The sequence below is a fragment of the Apium graveolens genome, chromosome 11, assembly GCF_009905375.1.
Source record: "Apium graveolens cultivar Ventura chromosome 11, ASM990537v1, whole genome shotgun sequence".
In the NCBI taxonomy this organism is placed as follows: Eukaryota; Viridiplantae; Streptophyta; class Magnoliopsida; order Apiales; family Apiaceae; genus Apium; species Apium graveolens.
In genome coordinates this window covers 3523533-3547442 of record NC_133657.1, presented here as the reverse complement: position 1 = coordinate 3547442, position 23910 = coordinate 3523533, and the positions used below count along the sequence as shown (strand labels likewise).

General features: G+C 35.2%; 1 protein-coding gene across 1 annotated transcript; it reads right to left on the bottom strand.

The window, feature by feature from the left end:
- Positions 1 to 4092: 4092 nt before the first annotated feature.
- On the bottom strand, positions 4093 to 6820 carry LOC141697066 (protein LIGHT-DEPENDENT SHORT HYPOCOTYLS 10-like). Its single transcript, XM_074501264.1, has 2 exons — positions 5978 to 6820; positions 4093 to 4528 (listed from the first exon to the last, which is right to left on the bottom strand). The coding sequence occupies exon 1, from the start codon at positions 6554 to 6556 to the stop codon at positions 6011 to 6013; it is 546 nt and encodes a 181-aa protein (XP_074357365.1). The 5' UTR covers positions 6557 to 6820; the 3' UTR covers positions 4093 to 4528; positions 5978 to 6010.
- Positions 6821 to 23910: the final 17090 nt, after the last annotated feature.

Here is a 23910-nt window from a genome sequence, read left to right as displayed (position 1 = left end):
TTTTTACCACCTTTTTATTTTTTATTTTTTTGTTTATTCCTATTTTTATTAAGATGAATGGACACAAACTTCTGTTACTATTTCTGGATCCTCCTCAACATACTTTTCATTATTCCTCCATTTTTTACTTTTATTACCTTCTTAATCTAAAATTGACGTCATTAATAAATTTTAAAATTATTTAAGTTCATCTCTTATAATTCGAAGGGTTTTGATATGAGTATTACTAGAAAGCATAAAAAAGGTACAAAAATTGTTATAAAATGGTGTGGATGTGACAATATAAAATAATTTAATTAGTGAAATAATTTAAATGATAATACTGATATAAATGGTGTTATTGATATAAATGTAGAGAGTTTTATTTTTATTTAATAAATAAAAGACTGACACGTAATATTTTGTAACTAATTTGAGATTTCTCTAATATTTTCCCTTTGATATTATTGATCAAGTTTCGCCGATGTCAATTGTATCAAACAAATAACAATTTGAAGTAATGGAGCAATTCTATTTCATGTTCCCATTTACAAACATATTGTTTGCTTTGTACACATGCATATAGCGAAGTTGCCATGCAAATGATATGGCACACCAACATTAAGCACTCAAACGTTGTAGGTACGACAAGAGAATAATTAGTTTAATTAATCAATAATTAGGGAGTATAATATAGAAATTACCTGAAATCAATAATACAAGAATAAAATATTGAAAAAATTGTTCGAGTCACGTGATCACCACGCTATCCTTAAAACAGATGAGCACCTTCCGTATGTACCTGAAGGTGGCGTGACTTCCGTCTCCTAGGATATAATGAACAAAGGTGGTCAAGTACTTGAAGATCCGCCTTCTACAAACCGATCAAACAACCGTTTCTATCTCACAGAAATAAGAATCTACAGCTCTAAGAGGAATGCAAGAAAATGATCTTTGTATGATTTTTTGTATATCAAATAATGAGACAAAAGTCTTTTTATGAGACTGTGGTGTTCTTTGTGACCTGATAGTAGGGTGTGATTGATGTAGCTGATGTTTTTAGGTATGCACATCATGTAATGAAATACGCGACGAGCAAAGATAAGATTATATGATCATGTTATTGATGATATATGATGACATGATCGTTATTGGATTGCATGATCATACCAAATTGAGTTTTTAACCTTTTAAGAGGATGGTGAGCTTGTGCATGATCATGCAGTAGCATGATCATGTTACCTTTAACTATTATTTATTTTAATTATGACTTTTTATACCGTTTTAGGATATTCTATTCCTATATAAACAATCTAATAATGTCACGTTTACGAATTTTTTATTGAAACTAAAATTTTAAGAGTTTTTTCTTATCTTTCTTGTGGATTCAAGAAACACTTGTGGATTCAATAGGATTCAAGGTTTTACGAATTTCCTGTGTAAGAGTACTTACAAGGATTAACGGTTACTTTTCTTACGTTTTCGTGCCGTGTCAGTTGGCATCAGAGTAAACTTTTTCGTATCCTTTTCGTTACCTGATTCATTGTGGGAGAACCAATTACTAAAGAAGATCTTGCAGAGGTTATGACGATTTTTACCGCGACTATCAAGACTTTGTCAGATAGGAATACTACGTTGGCGAACAACATGAATAACCTTAACCAACAAAGTAGCGGGGAAAAGGAAGATCAAAATGAAGTCCCTCGAGACACGAAATATCATGTTGGTGAGAATTATGGCTCGAAGACAAATACATGTAGTCAGTATAATAATAATGATTATATAGAATAGGCCGATTTACCATTATTTTATGTGTCTCTTGGAGTTGATGAATTCAAAAATTGGTATAATGGTGTCGATAAATTCTTTGATGTAATGGGTGTTCCTGAAAATAAGAAAGTTAAGATGGTAGCAGTTCGATTAAAGAGTGTTGCTTCTATATGGTGTGATAAACTTGTTATAGGGAGAGAGAAATAAATGAAAAGACCAGTTAAAACATTGCGGAAGATGAAACAATTGATGATGGAGAGGTTTTTATCGGATGGTTGTCAACAAAAGATGCATATTGTGGTTAAGCATGATAATGATACAGTTGAATATTGTGTTGCGATTAAGTTGAAAATGTTTTTGAAAATTATGCTCAACCAAATTTAAGTAGTTTGTTGGGTGAGGAAGAGCAAAAAGAGTCTGGTTATGCAAGTGCTGAAAATTATGAGGTACATTTAGAAGGGTGTATGATAGTGCGTGTTGAAAATAGCGTGAATATATATTTTGACATACTTACGAGGTTAGACAAGAAGATAAGAACGATAATGCAAAAGAACACATCAAAGAAATACTAGATGATGCTTATAAAGATGGGAACGATGACGAATATCAAGTTAAAGTTGCATTAAAATTGTATTTCGGCGATTGTACGCAAGTGGTTGATTTACACATCACAATGTGTCTCATGCATTATATGATAAAAGTAGGGAGAAAACAGTTGATTTTATAAATAATTATGGAAATTATGTGTTATATCTATTGGAGGATAAGCGTGACTTGAATTCATATCTCAAGTATATAGTGTTTGGTACTACAATTAAAGGGTTTAAAGAAGTAGAAATTGGTTCAAGTTTTAAGCCATTGGTTAAAAAGTCGGCAATGGTTAACAAAGATATGGTTGAATTAGTTCAAGTGTTGTTTTCACAATATATTAATCTTGGAGAGGAGTTCAGGTACAAAATTTCAACAAGATCGTTGTCTTTAAAAGTACCACAATGGCGAGATAAACTACAATTCGACATAATTCTTATTCTAAATGAGAACTTGAGTTCGAGTTCTTTTGAGGTGGAAGTGTTTAATGTAGGAGGACTTTTGGTGCACACCGAGAATGTAATGAGACGCGAGAGGAGTAAAGGCCTGATGACGATGAGGACTACATGATCATGCTATTGAGGATATATGATGACATGGTCGCGCTGCTGGACTGCATGATCATACCAATTTGAGTTTTTACACCAGAATTGTAGAGGATGGGGAGCTCATGCATGATCATGCTATAATACTGCATGATCATGTTACCTTTAACTATTATTTATTTTAATTAGGATTTATTTTTTATATCATTTTAGGATATTCTATCCCTATATAAATAATTTTATAATGTAACGTTTAAGAATCTTTTACTGAAATTAAAACTTTAAGAGTTTTCTCTTATTTTTTTTTTGTGGATTCAAGAAATCATTGTGGATTCAAGATCGTGGATTCAAGGTTTTAGGTATTTCTTGTGTTAGAGTTTTTACGAGGATTAACGCTTACTTTTTCTAAGTGTCCGTGACGTGTTAGTCATTCGGGCCGGTTTTAACAAGTCGGACGAGTCGGCTCGTTTAATTTTACACTTAATCAATCATAAATCTCTATCCGAACTCGGCTTATTTAATTTTACAAATTTAATTAAAAGAGCCCGAATATCTAATTGAACCCAGCTCGTTTTACTAAACGAGCCGAGTCAAGCCATTTTAACGAGTTCTGGCAGGGCGGCGAGCTCGCTCTGCTCGAATTACCGCTAAACCCACCAGGTTTTTGTTTTTTCACCGTATCCGTATTCTCATTGATAAAAATTCCAACTTCGGTTAATTTTATATGGACTCTTGAGCCCATTTATTGGTCGAAGAGTGGAACACCGACACTCATCTTTAGGATATTAAATGCCTTTAGTGTCCACATTAAATTGTGAGAATGTTGAGGGTGGCTCTGGGAATCGAACCTTATTCCTCCCGCCAGCCTAAGCTCTGATGATACCATGTTGAGTAACCCGCTCATCTAAAACCCTAAGGTGTTAGAGAAAAATCCCAGTAGGATCATATATTTAACGAGGATCAACCACTTCATTTTTCCGCTGTTCTTTTTAGTGGACATATCGATATATGTGGTAAGGCCAAGAGACTTAAAAATGAAGTTAGTTTTCATAGCTAATTAGGAGAGGCACCAAATATAAATTCATGCCAAGATCAGTGTTTACAGACTTGCAGTATCATACATGACGAAATTTCTGGTTATAAACATTTCACATTCAAGATTTGTCCTCATATTTCAACTAGAGGTAAAGTTTACGCCCAACAAATACAACTAGATATGGAATGATTATATACACCATATATAGACCCCTGAAGGGACAAACGGTATCTAGGTTGTAAAAAGTGTTGGTATTATATTTTACATGGAGGGATCCAATGTTATGATGTGGGGACAGAGATAAACATATATGATCATATAAGCAAAGCATAATCTAAGAGGATTAATGACCATGATCATCCCCCATGCGAAGCTTTTTCTAAGAACAACAAATAAGATACATATATAAAGTGCATGCTTGATTGTTTTATTATGAAGCAATATTTTTGAAAATTAAGGAGGACAGATTAATAATGTAACTGTAAATGTGTATAAGTTTGCAGTAGTCGTAGAGTGGCATTGCATGTAGCGTTTTACAGTGAGCTGGGAATGCATGTGATGATCAACCTTATCAATGAGAAACTGTGAAGCATGCAGCTGAGTTGAAGCCCTGAAAACCAAGTATTCAAATTCGGATCAGAACACGGATGCAAGATATTTCATGACCTTGATCAGTAGTACTAGTTTACTTGCAAGTAAATTGTAATGGAATTTGCAGAACTTAATAAAACAGTCCAACTGACAGTGCTAAATTAGAATGTTCTACTATTTAAAGATACATTCTTTGTCATCATCATCCCCATATATGTAGAACATATATAGAATTTGTGAGAAATTAGAAAAGAGCTGTCTCGCAGAGTTAACAGGAAGTGATATTGACAGATAATTCATACAAAATGCACAATCCCTTGAAGATGTTATAATCAATCTAGCCAAGGAAATATTAAATTATTGTGTTAATTTTAAATTTTGTATACTGAATACCAGATCAATCTGTACGTACAATATTTAAACCTATCAATCATAATTTAGAACAATAATATCTACAAGCAAAGCTGCAGGTGTAGCCATATTATAAGAAACTACAAGCTGAATTAACAGTACTGCTACTGCTAAACTTTATAGCTTTTATTTAGCTACTATATATAAATTAAACTGTGCATGTAAATATATAATCAACTTGTCCTGATCATCTTCTATAAAGACAAATTACAGAAGATGCACACTCATTATGCTATGGCGCAAGTCACTTCTCTTTTATCCAATACATATATCTATGAGGACATATATTTAATTAATTTATAACTAAAAATTTATAAAAGATTAATAGATTTACAATTTGGAAAAACTTGTGAAAATTCCGTCGCAAATAACCTGATTTGTTATAACGCGTGGCATTAGTTTCTACGCAGATTATAATATAATTACTAAATACAAACACTATCAGTGTGTATGTGGTTATATCTGATGTCCATTCATGGGGGTACATGAATGAGCAGAATCCTAAAATTAAGAGATAAGACCCAGCAGGAAAAAAGGTGTGTTGCCAACATTCATTGGAAAATAATGTATAAACATCTTCTACTAAATTGACTGCAAATTTGCATGACAGCTCCAGGACCTCATAATATTCACCCCAGCTCCAAATGGGGAGAGTGTCGGTTTTTTAATCATCAAAACCTACATAACTTTGTTCCCTTTAACCTCAAATAAATTTGCTAATAATTAGGGTTTTGAGTACTTTGTCTAGGGTTAGTCTTAAAACTGATGCTATTTTGTCTATGCATTCCTCCTAAAACTGGGCCGACTTGGTGCATTTCGAATTTGACCACTAGTACTGGATAAGTTCATTTGCTTCATACCATCTGTTTCGATTTATACTCAATCCATGACAAGAGATCTAAATACATATAGGCGGAACCAAGGGGGGCGAACCTAGGCTGAAGCCCTGGTTGAACAAATTTCTGTAGTGTACTGACAACTGGTAGTAATTTCTTATCGATCAAAGCCAAAAAGTGGTATCATTGATCAAACACCAATCGAAAAACAAAAACCTAACCTCAATTTATTTTAGGAGCAGGAGTTTCTGAAATCAAGAAGACGGCAATTGGAAAGTGGTGGAAGCAGTATCCTCACTGGCCTTCAAAGGATTGTTAGTCCTCTTTTTCTTCTTCTTCTTATAGGGAATGCCTCTAGCTTTGGCTTGAGAATCTCGAACCTCCCTTAAGTAAACTCGAATGGCGCCACTAGCAAAAGGATTGGTCTCAAGTGCTCCACCGTTCTCTTCATAAGCAGCCCTGAGTCGTCCAATGAGTGCATCAAGGCTCCCCCACGCTTGTCTAAGTGGACAAGTACAAGGGCCAGCTGGATCAGGGTGTCCGAAAAACACACAACCTTGCATATGAACTTTAGTCTTTCCAAATTGATCCAGATATCGGAGAAAATCCAACACATGAGTGTAGTTGCACTGTGACATAGCCACAGGAGGCCTTTGGTTCTTCAAATACTGTCCAAAAGTGTTCCAATCACGACGCTTCTGCGACTCGTATCGGCTTAACTGAGGCTGTACTTGTTGCTGTGTAGATGATGAACCTGCAGCTTCACCTCCTGGTTCTCTTCTCTTGTGATCACTTGACATGTTGTTTGGTTGATGACAAATATTATAACTTCTTAATAATTATCATCAGTTAAATTATACTAGCTAGACCTTCACAGTTAGCTAATAAACTAGCTAGTACTAGGTAGAGAGGAGATTAATTAAAAAATAATTGAAGGAGAGGGAGGAAAGAGGATGGTGAAAGATGGAATTAATCAAAAAAATGGGGCTGCTAATTAAGGGACACATGAAATGGGACCAATCAAAGTGCTTTATTAGCTCCCCTCCTTTTTCTTCCTCCCCATTGAATTATTTTCCTTCCTTTAATGGTGCTTATATTATTATTTAAGGATTACTTTTCAATTGTTTCTCTGCATTTATAATTAGGCAACCATCATTCAGAATTAGCACTATCATTAAACTCCAACTAATTAATCGTGTGTCACTAAGTAACCCGAGTTAAGCAAACAGTAATTAATTAAGACAGCAAGGGAGAAAATCCCAACAAACAAAATTTTCCATATTACACTAACATGACTGAAAAATAGAAACATTTAAATGTTTTGTTCAAAAAAATTTGATTCTATTATTTAGGCTGTGTCTTAATTTTAGAAGTGCACTTAATATAAAATAGCAATTTAATTAGTTGCATGTTCCAACCATTAATACATTTTTTTTTAATTTTCTTATAAACTGCAGGACTCCTCCACAATTCAAAATTCTTAATTTGATATATTAATTTATTAAGTAGCCACTTCACACATATAGCTGTTACATGTTCATGCATGATAATCTTGATTGTATATCATGATTATGTTTGTGTTTAATGATATTTTAGTAAATATTGTACATATACTTTATATATTTAAGTTCTAGTGTTAAGGCCCTAGTTAGTTTATTACATTAATTATATAATTTTTAATAATTTTTTTTTAATTACTCATGCATGCAATATAATACATAAGCTTAGCTTACTTACATGGCTAAATACTGCTATATACCGGTGATAAACGAAGCTATGATTGCAGATTGTAACGAAAACGTGATATTGAATATAGAAGACAAGGTTATATGAAATGTGTATCTAAGACCTTCCAAGACCTTGTCACGGGTGAAATGACAATCCAACTCGATATGTTTGGTACGTTCATGGAAAACGGGATTCTTCGCTATATATAGTGCTGACTGGTTATCATAGTGTAGAACAAGTGGTTTGAGACTGGGACCCCCAATTCTTCAAGCAAACGAACAACCCAAGTGACTTCTGCAGCAGTCAAAACCATGGCACGGTATTCTGCCTCAGCAGAAGAACGAAAAATGTGTTAGGTCCCAATATGTTTGTAGAAGGGGGGTTGAATACAAATTTTACCGTTTAATCGAATAAAATGCGGAATAAGAATTGAAACAAAATTCAAGTTAAATAAAATTTTTATTAAACTTGAAATGAGTTACAACAACGGTATATGTTACAAGGAATTAATCTCAAATTAATTATCACAAATTTAGAATAAATTCGACATGAACTTTTTCCATTTTTGCAATAATTAGAATCAAATGCTAAAAGTGATTTGAGATTAAGTTCTAGGGATTTTGATCCGCTAGATAGTTACACAAGAACAACAAAAGAATTTCTAGTGGATTGGATTTAACAATAACTGCTAGAAATAAATGCTCTGAGGATTTTACAATAATTTCTCTGCTTCTGTTTGTTTTGTGTTCTCCAATGGTTGGCTGTGTATTCAAGTGTGTTTAATGAATGTCTTCTGCTTCTTTTATCATAACAGCCGAAATGGAAATGAACTGCAATGACAATCGGCAGGACTATTCTTTTGAACTAACAAGACTTTCGGTAGGACAATCAACTGTACTGGCATGACTTTCGGTATGACTATTGATTGTCATACCGATTGTCATATTAGTACAATCAAATTGTCTTGCTGAAATTAATAACAGATTTTTAATCTAATAAAAATTCTAACAAGACAATTAAATAAATTATCATGACTTTCGGTATGACTATTGATTGTCATACCGATTGTCATACTAATACAATTAGTTTGTCTTGTTTGAATTTAAATAGATTTTAAACCAATTAGAATCCTGAAAATCCTTAATATTAATTCTGAATTAATTAATCAATTAATTCAATTAATCAATAAATTAATCTTTGCAGATATAATTTATTTTCTTAATTAAATTATATGACTTAATTAATTAATAGAGAATTAATACTAATCTTGAGCAGCATCCATTCTTCTGAATATCTTCTGAAAATCACTGAAATTATGAATAAATTCCACCACTTCAATGTTGACACTCGATGTACTGTCTGGTTCATGAGTGACTAACTTCCGTGATGTTTCTTCATGTCTTGACTTTGATACTCTGATTTTCTTCAGACTAAATCCTTGTAACTAATTGATACCCTGACGAGATCTCTGTCACTTGATTAAATCCACAATCTTGATTTATATCACTGAAGCTTGATCAATTTCTTGAGCTTCTTCCAGTGAATTAAGTCTTCAAGTCTGTAGATGAATAATGTTCCTTAACCCTTTGACAGATGTTACTTTGTGAGATCTCTCTGACGACAGATCCACTATTTACTTATTACATTCTTATTTGAGTTGAGTTAAATCCTCGAATAAACAAATAGGCTATGACATATGCCTTTCAATCTCCCCCTATTTGCTTGTTAGACAATAACAACAAATACCTAGAGGATAACTCAACTAACAAATAAGAAAAAGATATAAACAGTAATGCAAAGTAAATAGCAGAAAAGTTCTGGATTATATTTAATATTTTCCAGATTCTAAAAGAAATTTACAAGTGAATACAAGATAGATGTTCCTCTAGCCTGAACATATAACTACATTAGTCTATCTTGATTCATAAAGCTCTAATCATATTACATTGAGTTTTGAGCTAATTGACTTCAGTTGTCTTCTCTTCTGACTTCACCTTCTTCTAAATCTTAAAGCAACTCTTTGTCAAACACACGATCCTTTTCTGAAGTGAAGCTTGCTGGTCTGACTGGTTGAACTCCAACTGACTTCAGCTTATTCTTGATCTGATTGTACCTTTTAATATTCTTTTCACAATAAGCTTGAATCAAATCAGCAGCTTGAGTCTTCAACATGGATGAGTATCCAGCAGTTCTTAAATGATGTTCCATCCAGACCAGATGCTTAGCTGAGTAGTCTTTAAGAGATTGAACATCTAGCTGACAGATTTGAAGACAATCAGACTTAAAGAATCTCACCTGATGAGGATTGTTGACCACTTGAGGACTAGCCCTGCTGGCAAACTCTTTAAGCCTTTCTCGAAGAACTTCATTCAATTCTGAGCTTCTTTTTACCTTGTTGAGAAGAACCCAAGTCTCTGACAAAGAACGATTCTCAAACAGATGAAGTGACACCTTGAAAGATCCTTCACTCTGACAATATACAAAAATGCTCATCTCATTCAGGGATCTGTCAAAAGCAGCTGTGATCCTTGAGACTTCAGTCTTGATAGCATTCATGTACATGTCATTGTTAGGATTTGAGATTTCCAGCTTGTTAAGAAGATGTAGGAACTGCCTATCATTGTTAGTGCTCAGCTGAGGCATATCAAGTACTCTCCTAGCTTCATCCCATTTTTCACCAATCTTCAGTCTGACATCTCTTCTCCTTTCTTGAGCCTTAATGTCATGAAGACGTTGCTTTTGAAGAGTTTCTGTTCTTTGTATGTCTTTCCTCATGTCAATGATCTGGGAGACCTTTTTGAGTTCAGCTTCTTTTCTTTTCATCTCTGACTGCTGCTGCTGAAACTCTTTCTCAAAGATAGGATCCACTGTAGCTTCCTCTTCCCATTCTCCAAAATCACTTTCCTCTTCAGCTTCAAATAAACCATCTTTATCTTCCAAGACTGGTTCAGTGGGAATGTCAAAAATATCAAAGTCATCCTGTTCTCCACTGTAGTAGACATCATCAGCTTTTCCTTTGTCTTCAGCAGAGGTATCTTTTTCTTTCCCCTTTCCACTACTCTCTTTCTTCTCCCCCTTAGTTGAGGGATCCTCTACGGACTTTCCCTTAGATCCTCCATGACCTCCATGACCTCCCGAGCCTGAGCCTCCACCAGACGGCCCTTCAAAGTAAGTCCTTTGTTCTTCATTGGGACAGTGAGAATTTTTGATCATGTAGTACATGTGCTTCATCCCTTCATTCAGATGTTCCATACCTGTCTCTATCTTCAGAAATCTGGAGGAATCCAGTGAATGATTCATTTCAACCAAATCTTCAAGAGAAGTCACCCTTGTATGTAGAGAGCAGAAGTTAGAAATGTCATCAGCTGATAAAGTTGGAGTTTCCTGAATGGAATTGAGCTTTGGTGTGACAGTGTTCTTGAGATCTGAGATATCATTCCTTATGAGTGCCAGCTGATTGTTGACAGAGGTGGAAGAAGAAGACCGTTCAACCACTTGTGCTTTGAATGCTTGAGCCTCAGCTTGGCTTTTAACAAGTTCTTCTTTTAGAGCAACAATTTGAACTAACAGGTTTTCAGTATCTGTGTCTGTGTGTGCTCTCACCTGAATTTCACTCGTGTTTGGTTCACTCACCTCACGTGCTTGTGTTTCTCTCAATATAATTGCTCGTGAGGAGTCTTCCTGTTGCTGTTCTTCTGTACCTGCAGTTAAAATCACCCTAGCCTCTTCAAGAGAGGTCAGTGGTGGTGCAATGGGAATTCGCGAGTCCCGATCCTCAGTCAAACCTATCATTTCATGTGAAATAGATGTCTGAATTGCTTCAGGGATAGATTGACCGAATTGCCCTCCACTTTCTCCAGATAAATCTGCGAGTGGAGAATCCCGTGAGGGAGCCAGAGGTGTTTGATCTGGGAGGGGAGAAAATGACTCTATTAAGGGTGGCTGAGAGTCAGATTTTCCCTCAGAAGCATGTGACTGCTCTTCTGCCGTAACTATGACAGGCACTGTAACAGACTCTATGTGCACTCCTTGCTCTGTGTCCTGAGTATCATCTGTGGGTATGAATGGTTCCATTATGAGTAATGGAATTGTGCTTGACTCAGTACAAGATGCCATGGCCCTATGGCGAATTTCAATAGATTTATCCTGTTGAGAGAATGTCTCTAGTAACTGTTCATTGGCCATTTCAAAGTCCATGTCCTGTTGGGAGGACAAGGATGGGCTTTCAGATGCCTCAGTATATGTTCTTCTTTTCTTGGGAGGAGGCAGAGCTGAGGGTTCACTCACATTTAACAATGCACTACTTCCTATTAACCTTCTGGGCAACATTTTAGACAGTGGGGGAGAGGTTGAGATAGGTTGAGACTCTGTGTTTGGCTCTATGACCTGGGATTGAAGCTGTGGTTCTACAACTTCATGGTTAGTCCTATCGACCACTGGGGGTCTTTCAACAGAAGTAGGAATGGAGTGAGAGTGAGGAATTACTACCTGTAATGGAAGAGCATCTGATGTTGGAGGAGCCTGGGTGGCTTGACCCACTGGAGGTTGAGGTTGCTGTTCATGACCGGGAAGATTGAAAATAGGTAAGGGAATATAAGTGGCCATGAAAGCAAATACAAGTACTGGAACTTGCATGAATTTGAAGGTTGTGTCTTGGCGGGTATAAATCTTTTTGCTTACTGGAGGGGGTTCAGTTACTGCAGAGTTAGCAAAAAGGGCTTTGTGCTCAGGTGTGAGAAGATGATCTGCTATAAGCATGAGAAAACGAGCATAGTAACATGATACCCTACGATTTGTAGAATGATCACGTAAAGCAGTAGTGAGACGTCTCAAGAGAATGGGAAAAAGTAGTTTGCCAAAATTGATCCTTTGATTGAAAACAACCGCAAGACCAATATACTGCAGAGTGGAAGTGATGTTGTGAAAGTTGGATTTAGTGCAGTTGGCAAACACTTTAGAAAGTGTATCGAAGAAAATATCCCATTCAGACACCAAATTGGATTTTGAAAGTTTGGTTAAATTGATCACCCCCTGATAGTGAATAGTATGGAAAAAGTTTGTGATATCATTTTCAGAGGGCAAATTACAGAAATTGTCCAATGGAAAATTTAACGCTTGATTGACGACTGTTTCATCAACTATATACTGTGTGTTTGCCACGGTGAATGAAAAAGATTTTGAATCAACGGCCACAGTAGAGGTTGTGCAAATCAGTCTAAGCAGATCGACATTTAAAATCACATTTGATTTAATAGCAGAGCTAACAATCGAATGGTCATTTAAAAATCTAATCCATGGCTTAAATTTTTCCACATCACATTTTTCTGGATTAAAATAACCAACCTGATTATGCGCGACAATTTGGAAATTGAGAGCCATTTAAAATAATAATAAGAAACACACTTTCAGAATTTTAAGAATAATATAAAGAAAATTCGAATTAATTAAATTAATTTAATAATTCGAATTAAATTAATTATAATCGAAAAATTTAGACAGAAATGTATCTCGTTAAAATTCTTAACTCACAAACGCAGATTTGAAAAGCCAAAAGACACAAAACAGAAATTAAAATTAAAATCAAAAATACCCAAAATCAACAAACACAATGATTCGAAAAAAAAATTTTGAAAAAATTTTGGCAGCACTCCTGTATGTATATATATGTATGTATATATAACAGGAGTAAATTGCTGAGTAAGAACTCGAGCACAAGAGTAACAATGGAGATCTGTTGGTTCGAAGAGAGAGAGAGAGAGACAAGACTGTTCGGTTTGAAAATGATGAGAGAAAACTGTTGTACGAAATGATAAAACAAAACAACAAAACAACAAAACTGATTAAGTAGTATAACTGGTATGACAATCCGGGATTGTCATACCGATTGTCATACCAGGTAAAAGAAAGAAAACAAATAAAAGAAGTAAAAAATAATAAACACTAAATTTATAACTGGTATGACAATCTGATAGTCATACCGATTGTCATACCGGTATAAAATAAAAGAAATATATATATATATATATATATATATAAAAGTTTATAACTGGCAAGACAATTGATAGTCATACCGATTGTCTTGCCAGTATAAAGCTATACTGATAATCATAATAATCAAAATTTAAACTGAAATGACTTTCAGCAAGACAATTTCAATTGTCTTGCCGATTGTCATATCAGCTTTTAAAAAAAAAGATAAATAAACACAGAAACACACATATATATAAATATGTACTGAAATAAAGACTTATATAACTTAGTAAAAATTCAGAAAATATTTACAAAATTAAAATAATTAAAATATTTCAGAGATAATAATATTTTCAGTCCAAAAATAGATTTCTTTTGAATTTTAATAAATTAAATTCATAGAAAAATATTTTTAGAGAAAATAAAATATTCTGAGACATTAAAATTAACAAGTTGAGTAAATAAATAAGATAAGATAATAAAAATTACATAGAAATAAGCAAGAAATATGATACAATGATAAAATAAATTTGTAAATGAATTTTTCATTTATGAAAAATTCATTTGTAAATTCATTCAAGAACAGATCTCAGATATTAACTAAATTAATCACTAAAACTATTCAACATGCCCAATTTACCAACTAATCTGGTAAATGTGGATTCATCAAGTGGTTTAGTGTAAATATCTGCTATTTGTTCTTCTGTTGGAACAAAAAATAGTTCAACAGTACCATTCATGACGTGCTCTCTAATAAAATGATACCTGATGTCAATGTGCTTTGTCCTCGAGTGCTGTACAGGGTTGTTGGTGATGGCTATTGCACGTGTATTGTCACATAAAATAGGAATTTTGTTCAATACAGAGCCATAGTCTCGTAGCTGGTTCCTAATCCACAAGATCTGAGCACAGCAGCTTCCAGCAGCAATATATTCAGCCTCGGCCGTTGAGTTGGAAACTGTTTGCTGTTTCTTGGTGTACCATGAGACTAGTCTGCTACCTAGGAATTGACAACTCCCTGAGGTGCTTTTCCTATCAACAACACTTCCTGCATAATCTGAATCTGTATATCCAACAAGGTTAAAACCAGATTCTTTAGGGTACCAAATACCTAGATTTGGTGTTCCCTTAAGATATCTTAAGATTCGTTTAACAGCAACGAGATGAATATCTCTAGGATCCACTTGGAACCTTGCACATAAGCATGTAGCATACATAATATCTGGTCTACTTGCAATAAGATAGAGTAACGAGCCAATCATACCTCTGTAGCTTGTGACATCTACCTTAATGGAGTTTTCATATGGTCCAAGCTTGACAGCTGTAGTTGATGGAGTCCTTGCTGATGCAGAATCCTCTAGATTGTACTTTTTGAGGAGTTCCTTGAGATACTTGGATTGACAAATAAATGTTCCATCTAACCTTTGATTTACTTGTAATCCAAGAAAGAACTTCAGCTCTCCCATCATGCTCATTTCAAACTTGCTGTGCATTAACTTAGCAAATCTCTTACAGAGATTATCATTAGTAGACCCAAATATTATATCATCCACATAGACTTGGACTAATATAGTATCATTCTTATGTTTTTTAGAAAAGAGAGTTTTGTCTATGACACCTCTAATAAAGCTATTTTCAATAAGAAATTCAGAGAGAGTGTCATACCATTTTCTTGGAGACTGTTTGAGCCCATAGATAGCCTTGAAAAGAAAGAAGAAAAAATCCAAATGATCTGGATCTTCAAAACCAGGAGGTTGCTCTACATATACCTCTTCATCCAGCTTTCCATTCAGAAAGGCGCTCTTGACATCCATTTGATAAACTTTAAAGTTTGAGAATGCTGCGAATGCCAGAAATATCCTGATGGCCTCAAGTCTAGCCACTGGAGCATAGGTTTCATCATAATCAATGCCTTCAGCTTGAGAATACCCTTTTGCTACCAGTCTTGCCTTGTTTCTTGTAACCACACCATCTTCATCTAGTTTATTCCTGAATACCCACCTAGTACCAACAGCTTTCGTGTGTGTAGGTCTAGGTACCAGTTTCCATACTTGTTGACTTTCAAACTGATTGAGTTCATCTTGCATAGCAATCACCCAATCTGGATCAGTTAGTGCTTCTTCAATCTTCTTAGGTTCCATCTCAGAAAGAAATCCTGAGAACAGACACTCATTTTGAGTAGCACGTCTAGTTCTGACTCCAACATCTGGATCACCAATAATCAACTCAAAAGGATGAGCTTTATTCCAGACAGTCTGTCTTGGAAGATTTGATCTTGATGATTCGCCTTGAAATTCATTGGGATGTTGTGTCCTACTAGATGATCCTTCAGCATCTCCCCCTGAGTTGTTGCCATGTTGACTTGAAGATTCTCCGTCAGTAGCAGTGGTATCTCCATTGTTGCCAAAGTTTCCATCACTATTACCTTGAGTATCATCATGATTACCAGGTTCTTCACCAGCAACAACCTCAGGTTCTTGACCATGTTCTGATTCTGAATCTGACATATCATCAAACTTCAGTTTCTCAGAAGGATCTTCAGTTTGGATACTAGGGAGTTTAGTGTCATCAAATGTAACATTGACACTTTCAGTTACTTTGTGTTGATCAATGATATACACTCTGTATGATCTTCTTCCATATCCAACAAAAATACCCTCATATGCCTTTGCCTCGAATTTACCACGACGATCATCTCCATCCTTGAGCACGAAGCATCTGGCACCAAATACATGAAAGTATTTGATAGAAGGTTTCTGTTCATTCAAAATCTCATAAGGAGTTTTCATGAAGTCTTTGTTGATTAGAGTTCGATTCTGAGTATAACATGCAGTATTGACAGCTTCAGCCCAAAAGTACATTGGAAGACCTGATTCACTTAACATCGTTCTTGCAGCTTCAATCAATGTACGATTCTTCCTTTCTACCACTCCATTTTGCTGAGGGGTTCTAGGAGCTGAAAATTGTCTGGTAATCCCTTTGTCTATACAGAATCCATTGAGAAGTGAATTCTTGAATTCTGTTCCATTATCTGACCTTATTGCTCTAACAGGGACATTAGAATCTAACTCAATCATCTTGATATGATCAATCACAACTTGTGGTGTTTCATCCTTAGAGTGTAGAAATAAAACCCACGTATACTTGGAATAGTCATCAACTATCACAAGACAGTAACACTTCTTTGACATCGAAAGGACATTAACTGGTCCAAATAAATCCATGTGCAATAATTGCAGAACACCAGTTATGGAAGATGTGTCAGTGCCTCTGTGACTTGCTTTCTTTGACTTTCCTTTCTGGCAAGCCTCACATAGTCCTTCTGGGGAGAATTCCAGCTGAGGCAGACCTCTAACCAATTCTCTTTTGACAAGAGAATTCATTGTTTTGAAATTGAGATGAGAAAGTCTCTTGTGCCATAGCCAACTCTCATCTGACGATGCCTTTGCATAGAAACAATTGACTTCAGGATTGCTTCCAGAGTTCATGTCAGCTACGAACAGATTTCCTTTCCGGATTCCCATCAAGGAGGGTTTTTCACTTTTCTTGTGCAGAATCTGACACTTCAGCTTGTCGAATACAACATTGTAGCCGTTGTCACAGAACTGACTAATGCTAAGCAGATTGTGTTCAAGTCCTTGCACAACATACACATTTTCAATGATAACATTTCCAGCTGGCAAACAGGCATATCCCTCCGTTAAACCTTTGCTGTTATCTCCAAAGGTAACTACTGGGCCAGCTTTCTCAACCACATTTGATAGCAGGGCTCTATCTCCGGTCATATGTCTTGATGATCCGCTGTCAAGAATCCACACTACCGGTTGTACCTGTTTAATGCCCTGCAATACAAATGGATTAGACCTTCTTCGGAACCCAAGCTTGGCTGGGTCCGACATACTTGTAAAATTGGCCTTTATCAGGCAAAACAACATTCTTAATTTTAATATTCTCAACGTTCTCAATGACTGAACATTTGACCTTGTGAACAGCCTTGACAAATTTCTGTTTAGGCTTAGGCACAAATGTCTCCTTTCTAGCTTTAGGAGGACTAGCAGTCTTAGACCTATCATGCTTTCTATTATTCACATGCTGACGAGGAGTAGTCTTATCATTAGAAACATGCTTACCATTAAAATAAGCATACATCAGATTAAAAGCACAAGACATACAATCAGGAACACCACATGCTTTATGAGAGGGATTAACAATAGGCAACTTATGCATGGTAGACATGGCATTTGTGTTATCCAACTCATGTGTGTCTGAGTTAGTCTCAGTTGCTTTCACAACCTTGACTGGAACTTTTGACACACTTGACTTGGAGACAACTTTCTCATTAGCATTATCTTCAGCACGGATTTCTTCTTGAATAATAAATGAGGTCTCATCAAATGGTTCAGCAATTGATTCTTTATAGAGGGGTTCATCAACACCCTTAAGCACATGTGGTACTTCCCTTCCTTTAGCACATACATGAGGAGGGGAGTTTATGCCTAATTTTCCAATAGCAGCATTGTAATCATAACCTATTCCAGATGTTTGATTAACAGCTTGCTTATTGTAAAACTCTTTGGACTTCGAACAAGAATTAAAGTAAGCTTTAACCTTAGCCTCAAGACCGGTGATCTTGTCTTTGAGAATAGTTTCAAGTTGTCTATAACAGTCAACTCTATTCTCTAGAAAAGATACTTGTTCTTTTAATTTATCTTGATTAATGTGCACAAGTCTTAATTCATTGACCTCTTTCTCAAGGTCTTTGATTTGTTGATTTAACAATTCATTATCACGACGAGCACAATCTAAGGAACCTCCTAGATGATAAACTAATTCAGCATCAGTAAATTTTACCTCTTTTCTTGACGATGAGGTGTTTGCATCACTAGCCATGAGAGCAAGATTCCCAACTTCTTCATCTTCACTGTCAGTATCATCCCAGCTTCTTCCCTTTGCCAGGTAAGCCCTTTCAGATTTACTCTTCTGATTAGAATCGTAAGAGTTCTTCCTAACTTGTTTTGGCTTCCTGCATTCTGTGGCAAAGTGTCCCAACTCATTGCAGTTGAAGCATCGAATGGTGCTTCGATCAACCATCCCTGTTTTATACCCACCACTGCTGGTGTTAGAGGATGAAGATCCACCTTTCTGGAATCTGTTGTAGTTGGACTTGTACTTGAACTTGGGATTCCTTTTGAATCTGACATTTGAGAATCTCTTGACAATAAGGGCCATTGACTCATCCTCCAATTTCTCCAGTTCTTCCAAGGAATAATAATCATCTCCTGATTGATTTGTAGTAGGAGGATCAAATTCTGCTACTATCACATTTTCTTCAACCTTGGAAGACTGTACCATTCTTTCTGACTGTTGAGATTGTTGTTGATGTTCATCAGCTACTAGAGCAGTAGACGTGCTGACCACTCTTCCTTTCCCATAAACTTCCTTCTGCTGAATCTCCTCCAACTCATAAGTCTTTAACACACCATAGAGCCTTTCCAAAAAAATCTCACTCAGATCTCTTGCTTCTCTTATGGCAGTGATTCTATGTTCGAGATGAGTTGGCAGTGTTAAAAGGAACTTTTTGTTGACCTCCCTGATGGAATAGTATTTACCATTAATGTTCAGGTTGTTGATCAATGCATTGTACCTCTCAAACACTTCAGTGATTCCTTCTCCTGGATTGGATTTAAAGTATTCATACTCAGAGGTTAGGATTTCTAACTTGTTCTCCCTAACTTCCTCTGTGCCTTTATTAATAACCTCAATAGTTTCCCAGATATGTTTGGAATCTTTACAATTCATCACATGTCTATTCATCAAGGGATTAAGGGAATCTACTAAAATTAATTGAAGGCTAGCATCCAGGGAGGCTTCTTCTATTTCAGCAGGAGAGAAATCCTCAGGATCTTTCACATAAGTTCTTGCTTTGGTGATCACCACATCATTTTCTATTACCTCTGGTTCAATAACCATAGGAATTTTAGGACCCTTCTTTAACACTTGCAGATATTTGGGATTAGCAACTTGTAAAAACAGTAGCATCTTCTTCTTCCACATAACATAATTTTCTTTATCGAAAAGTGGAATTTTAACGGTTCCAACTTTTTGTGTAGTCATTATGAATTTTTGAGTGAATAAAAAATTCAAGGAGTGAAAGAAACACAAAAGTCTAGGATCTAGATTTGTACGTTAATCAGAAGGCTCTGATACCAATTGTTAGGTCCCAATATGTTTGTAGAAGGGGGGTTGAATACAAACTTTACCGTTTAATCGAATAAAATGTGGAATAAGAATTGAAACAAAATTCAAGTTAAATAAAACTTTTATTAAACTTGAAATGAGTTACAACAACGGTATCTGTTACAAGGAATTAATCTCAAATTAATTATCACAAATTTAGAATAAATTCGACATGAACTTTTTCTATTTTTGCAATAATTAGAATCAAATGCTAAAAGCGATTTGAGATTAAGTTCTAGGGATTTTGATCCGCTAGATAGTTACACAAGAACAACAAAAGAATTTCTAGTGGATTGGATTTAACAATAACTGCTAGAAATAAATGCTCTGAGGATTTTACAATAATTTCTCTGCTTCTGTTTGTTTTGTGTTCTTCAATGGTTGGCTGTGTATTCAAGTGTGTTTAATGAATGTCTTCTGCTTCTTTTATCATAACAACCGAAATGGAAATGAACTGCAATGACAATCGGTAGGACTATTCTTTTGAACTAACAAGACTTTCGGTAGGACAATCAACTGTACTGGCATGACTTTCGGTATGACTATTGATTGTCATACCGATTGTCATATTAGTACAATCAAATCGTCTTGCTGAAATTAATAACAGATTTTTAATCTAATAAAAATTCTAACAAGACAATTAAATAAATTATCATGACTTTCGGTATGACTATTGATTGTCATACCGATTGTCATACTAATACAATTAGTTTGTCTTGTTTGAATTTAAATAGATTTTAAACCAATTAGAATCCTGAAAATCCTTAATATTAATTCTGAATTAATTAATCAATTAATTCAATTAATCAATAAATTAATCTTTGCAGATATAATTTATTTTCTTAATTAAATTATATGACTTAATTAATTAATAGAAAATTAATACTAATCTTGAGCAGCATCCATTCTTCTAAATATCTTCTGAAAATCACTGAAATTATGAATCAATTCCACCACTTCAATGTTGACACTCGATGTACTGTCTGGTTCATGAGTGACTAACTTCCGTGACGTTTCTTCATGTCTTGACTTTGATACTCTGATTTTCTTCAGACTAAATCCTTGTAACTAATTGATACCCTGACGAGATCTCTGTCACTTGATTAAATCCACAATCTTGATTTATATCACTGAGGCTTGATCAATTTCTTGAGCTTCTTCCAGTGAATTAAGTCTTCAAGTCTGTAGATGAATAATGTTCCTTAACCCTTTGACAGATGTTACTTTGTGAGATCTCTCTGATGACAGATACACTATTTACTTATTACATTCTTATTTGAGTTGAGTTAAATCCTCGAATAAACAAATAGGCTATGACATATGCCTTTCAAAATGGTAGTTTGTTTCTTGGATTTCCAGGTAACAGGAGAATTACCAAGGAGTAAAATATAGCTTGTAACAGATCGTCTAGAATCAATACAAGATACCCAATCAGCATCTGAGAATGCTTGTAAGGTAAGCTGATCATTAGCTTGTAATAAAATACCTTGAGAACCAGTCCCAGCAAGATATCAAAGAGCATGATGTAAGGCTTGCAAATGTGAAGTGCGAGGCGCATGCATATACTGGATTAACGTTTGTACTGTATGTTGCCCAGTAAAGATACAATTGTTTAAGGGGGGTTGGATACAATTGTATAAATATTTCGAACAAGTAATAAAATATAACAACTTTTTATATATCTGATAAAAACTGTTACAAAATCCTCTCAAGAAATACTGATGTTTTTGAGAGCTGCTAGGTCGAATGATCCTCGAGTGTTGTTTATTAAGTGATGACCTAAACTGTGTTTATATACTACACAGCTACAACAGATTAATCTAAGATATGCATTATCAAAAACTAACTGAAACGGATATATATCTTAAACTAAACAGATAAAGTCCTATCTCTCATACGTAACAGATATCTGCTCCACATTATAAGGAACAAAACAAATCCTCTAATGCCGACTGTCTTCAAACACTGATGTCATGCAAATCTTGATGGTACATCAGATCGTGATGACATCCAAACAGCCAGATCCTGAGCTTCTTCTGATCATTGAGAATTCAATATGTAACAATCTCCCCCAAATTATGCTTATTGCAATGAAGCATAAATTACATTCTCAATGATGCCAAAACCAATCTACAAAATGTACAAGGAGTAAAGCTTACTTCAGTATCTTCAGATAACTGACAGTTGTTCCAAAAAAGTTCTTTAATCTTTCTTCCTCCTTGTCTCGTAGGACTTTAACAAGTTTTTTTTTTCAACCCTCTCTTCTTTTCAGTGTCTTCTCCAAGCTGATAGATAGGTGATCTTAACTTAGAAATTGAACTTTTGCTTATCTCAAGATCACCAATCGACATGAAGCTTAAACTGACATCTTCATGATCAGGACTGAAGGATAACTGACGACTGTTGAGAAAAACTTGTAGCACTTCAGCTCCCTTTTTCATCTGCATTTCTTGACCAGTATAAGTTCTGTACTTAGGAACATAATCACCATTATATTTATCATCTTTTGTCATAACTCTTCTTCTGATGACTTCAAGTATCATAGAAGACCAGTTTCCGTTGATACTGTTCTCAACTCTAAGAAGATAGTGAATGTATTTCAATTCTGTCACAGTCTTCATTAAGAGTTGCTGCAATATAAAGCTCTTTACTTTACCATCCCTGAAAAAGTACAAAATCTCTTCTCTGACATCATTATCATTTATCTTTCTATGAACAATCTTCACAGCTTCAACTTTCTTAAGATGTGAAGGAGAATCTTTTTCACCAAGATTTTCCTGTCAGAGTATCTATATCAAGCAGATCAGATTCCAAGATCTCCATGCTGGAATGACCAATGCCTCCTCTGGTTCGAGACTTGATAAGTTTCAATTTTTCATTGTATACCATCCAAAAAGCTTCTTGATGGACTTATCAACATCTTCCTGTTCTGAGATAGAATCTCTTAACCCAGCTGACACAAAATCAACATGCTTGAACCCTTTATGATATTCAAATGTATACATATCTTTCCATCTTATATCCTTCTTGTTGAGAGGGACATAGCTTGTAGACAGATCTTTAATCTTCCCTTTTATTTTATGCCATAGCTCTCTCTTTGATTTTAAGACTCTCTGCAAATATTCTTTGCATGCATGATCAGCTATTCTTCTATCAATCTTTTCTTTTTCATCAGTCTCTGAAATATGAGAAGTGATTACTAGAGAAGAAGCCGACTCATTTAATACTTTGATCACTTTTTCATCAGAGTTAAAATCAGTTATCAGGTTCACCGCATCAAGATCTGCTTTTATCTCAGGATTTGTGTCTACATCAGGAGTTACATTCTGATTTGCTGTATCAGCTTGATCAATGTCAGTGGCTGATATTTTCTTCCTTGGTACAATCAACTCTTCTGGATTCTGAACTTCTTTATCTTCTTCATTTCCTTGTACAGGAACATAACCTTCTCTGGATAGAAAGTTCAAAAAAGTAGAATTGAATGCAGTCACTTACCTTGATTCAGAAGTTCTTCCACCTCTTCCTCTTCCTCTTGCAGATCTACCACCTTTTCTTCCTCTTCCTTTATAAGTCTTAGCTTCAGCTCCAATTTGAGCCAAAAGCTCATTTTGTTGCATAACTGTTTCTTCAGGTGTTAGATCAGGAAATTCTTCAGTTATATACCCAAGAGCACTCCTAGCATTCTTTTGCTCAAACTTCTTGTCTTTGTAGTACAAGACAATCTCTTCACCTGTTTCCTTATGTCTGTAAGGAAAGAACATCCCTTTAGGTTCTGCTAAATTTGAGATTGTAATATCATCATCCTCAGGAGCACCAACAATAGTCTTGTGCTTGGCTTTATAAGCACCAACAGACTTCCTTTATCCTGAAGAATCATTCTTTTTAGAATGTTGAAATTGTTGAACAATAAAAGCAATTTGAACATCTGTAACTGGATTATTCTTATCACCAACATCATCAATATCTTTATCTTTTGTCTGGATAGAATCTGGTGTACATTTTGTAGCAACTATCTTCTCCCCCTTTTTGGCATCAGTATTTGAAAGAAGAGAAAACAGAGCATCCAGTTTGTCACCTATAGAAGAAACCTTGTCTTCCAAGGAGGAAAGTCTAGAGGCCATGATGTCTTGAGATTTAACAACATCTTTGACGGTATTTTTCACACTTTTGATTTCTGCTGAGTTAGGTGTGTGAAGCAAAAATCCATCAATTTTCTCTT

Excerpts from the sequence above, each read along its gene's own strand:
- LOC141697066 (XM_074501264.1), bottom strand. The coding sequence starts at position 6,556 with ATGTCAAGTGATCACAAGAGAAGAGAACCAGGAGGTGAAGCTGCAGGT.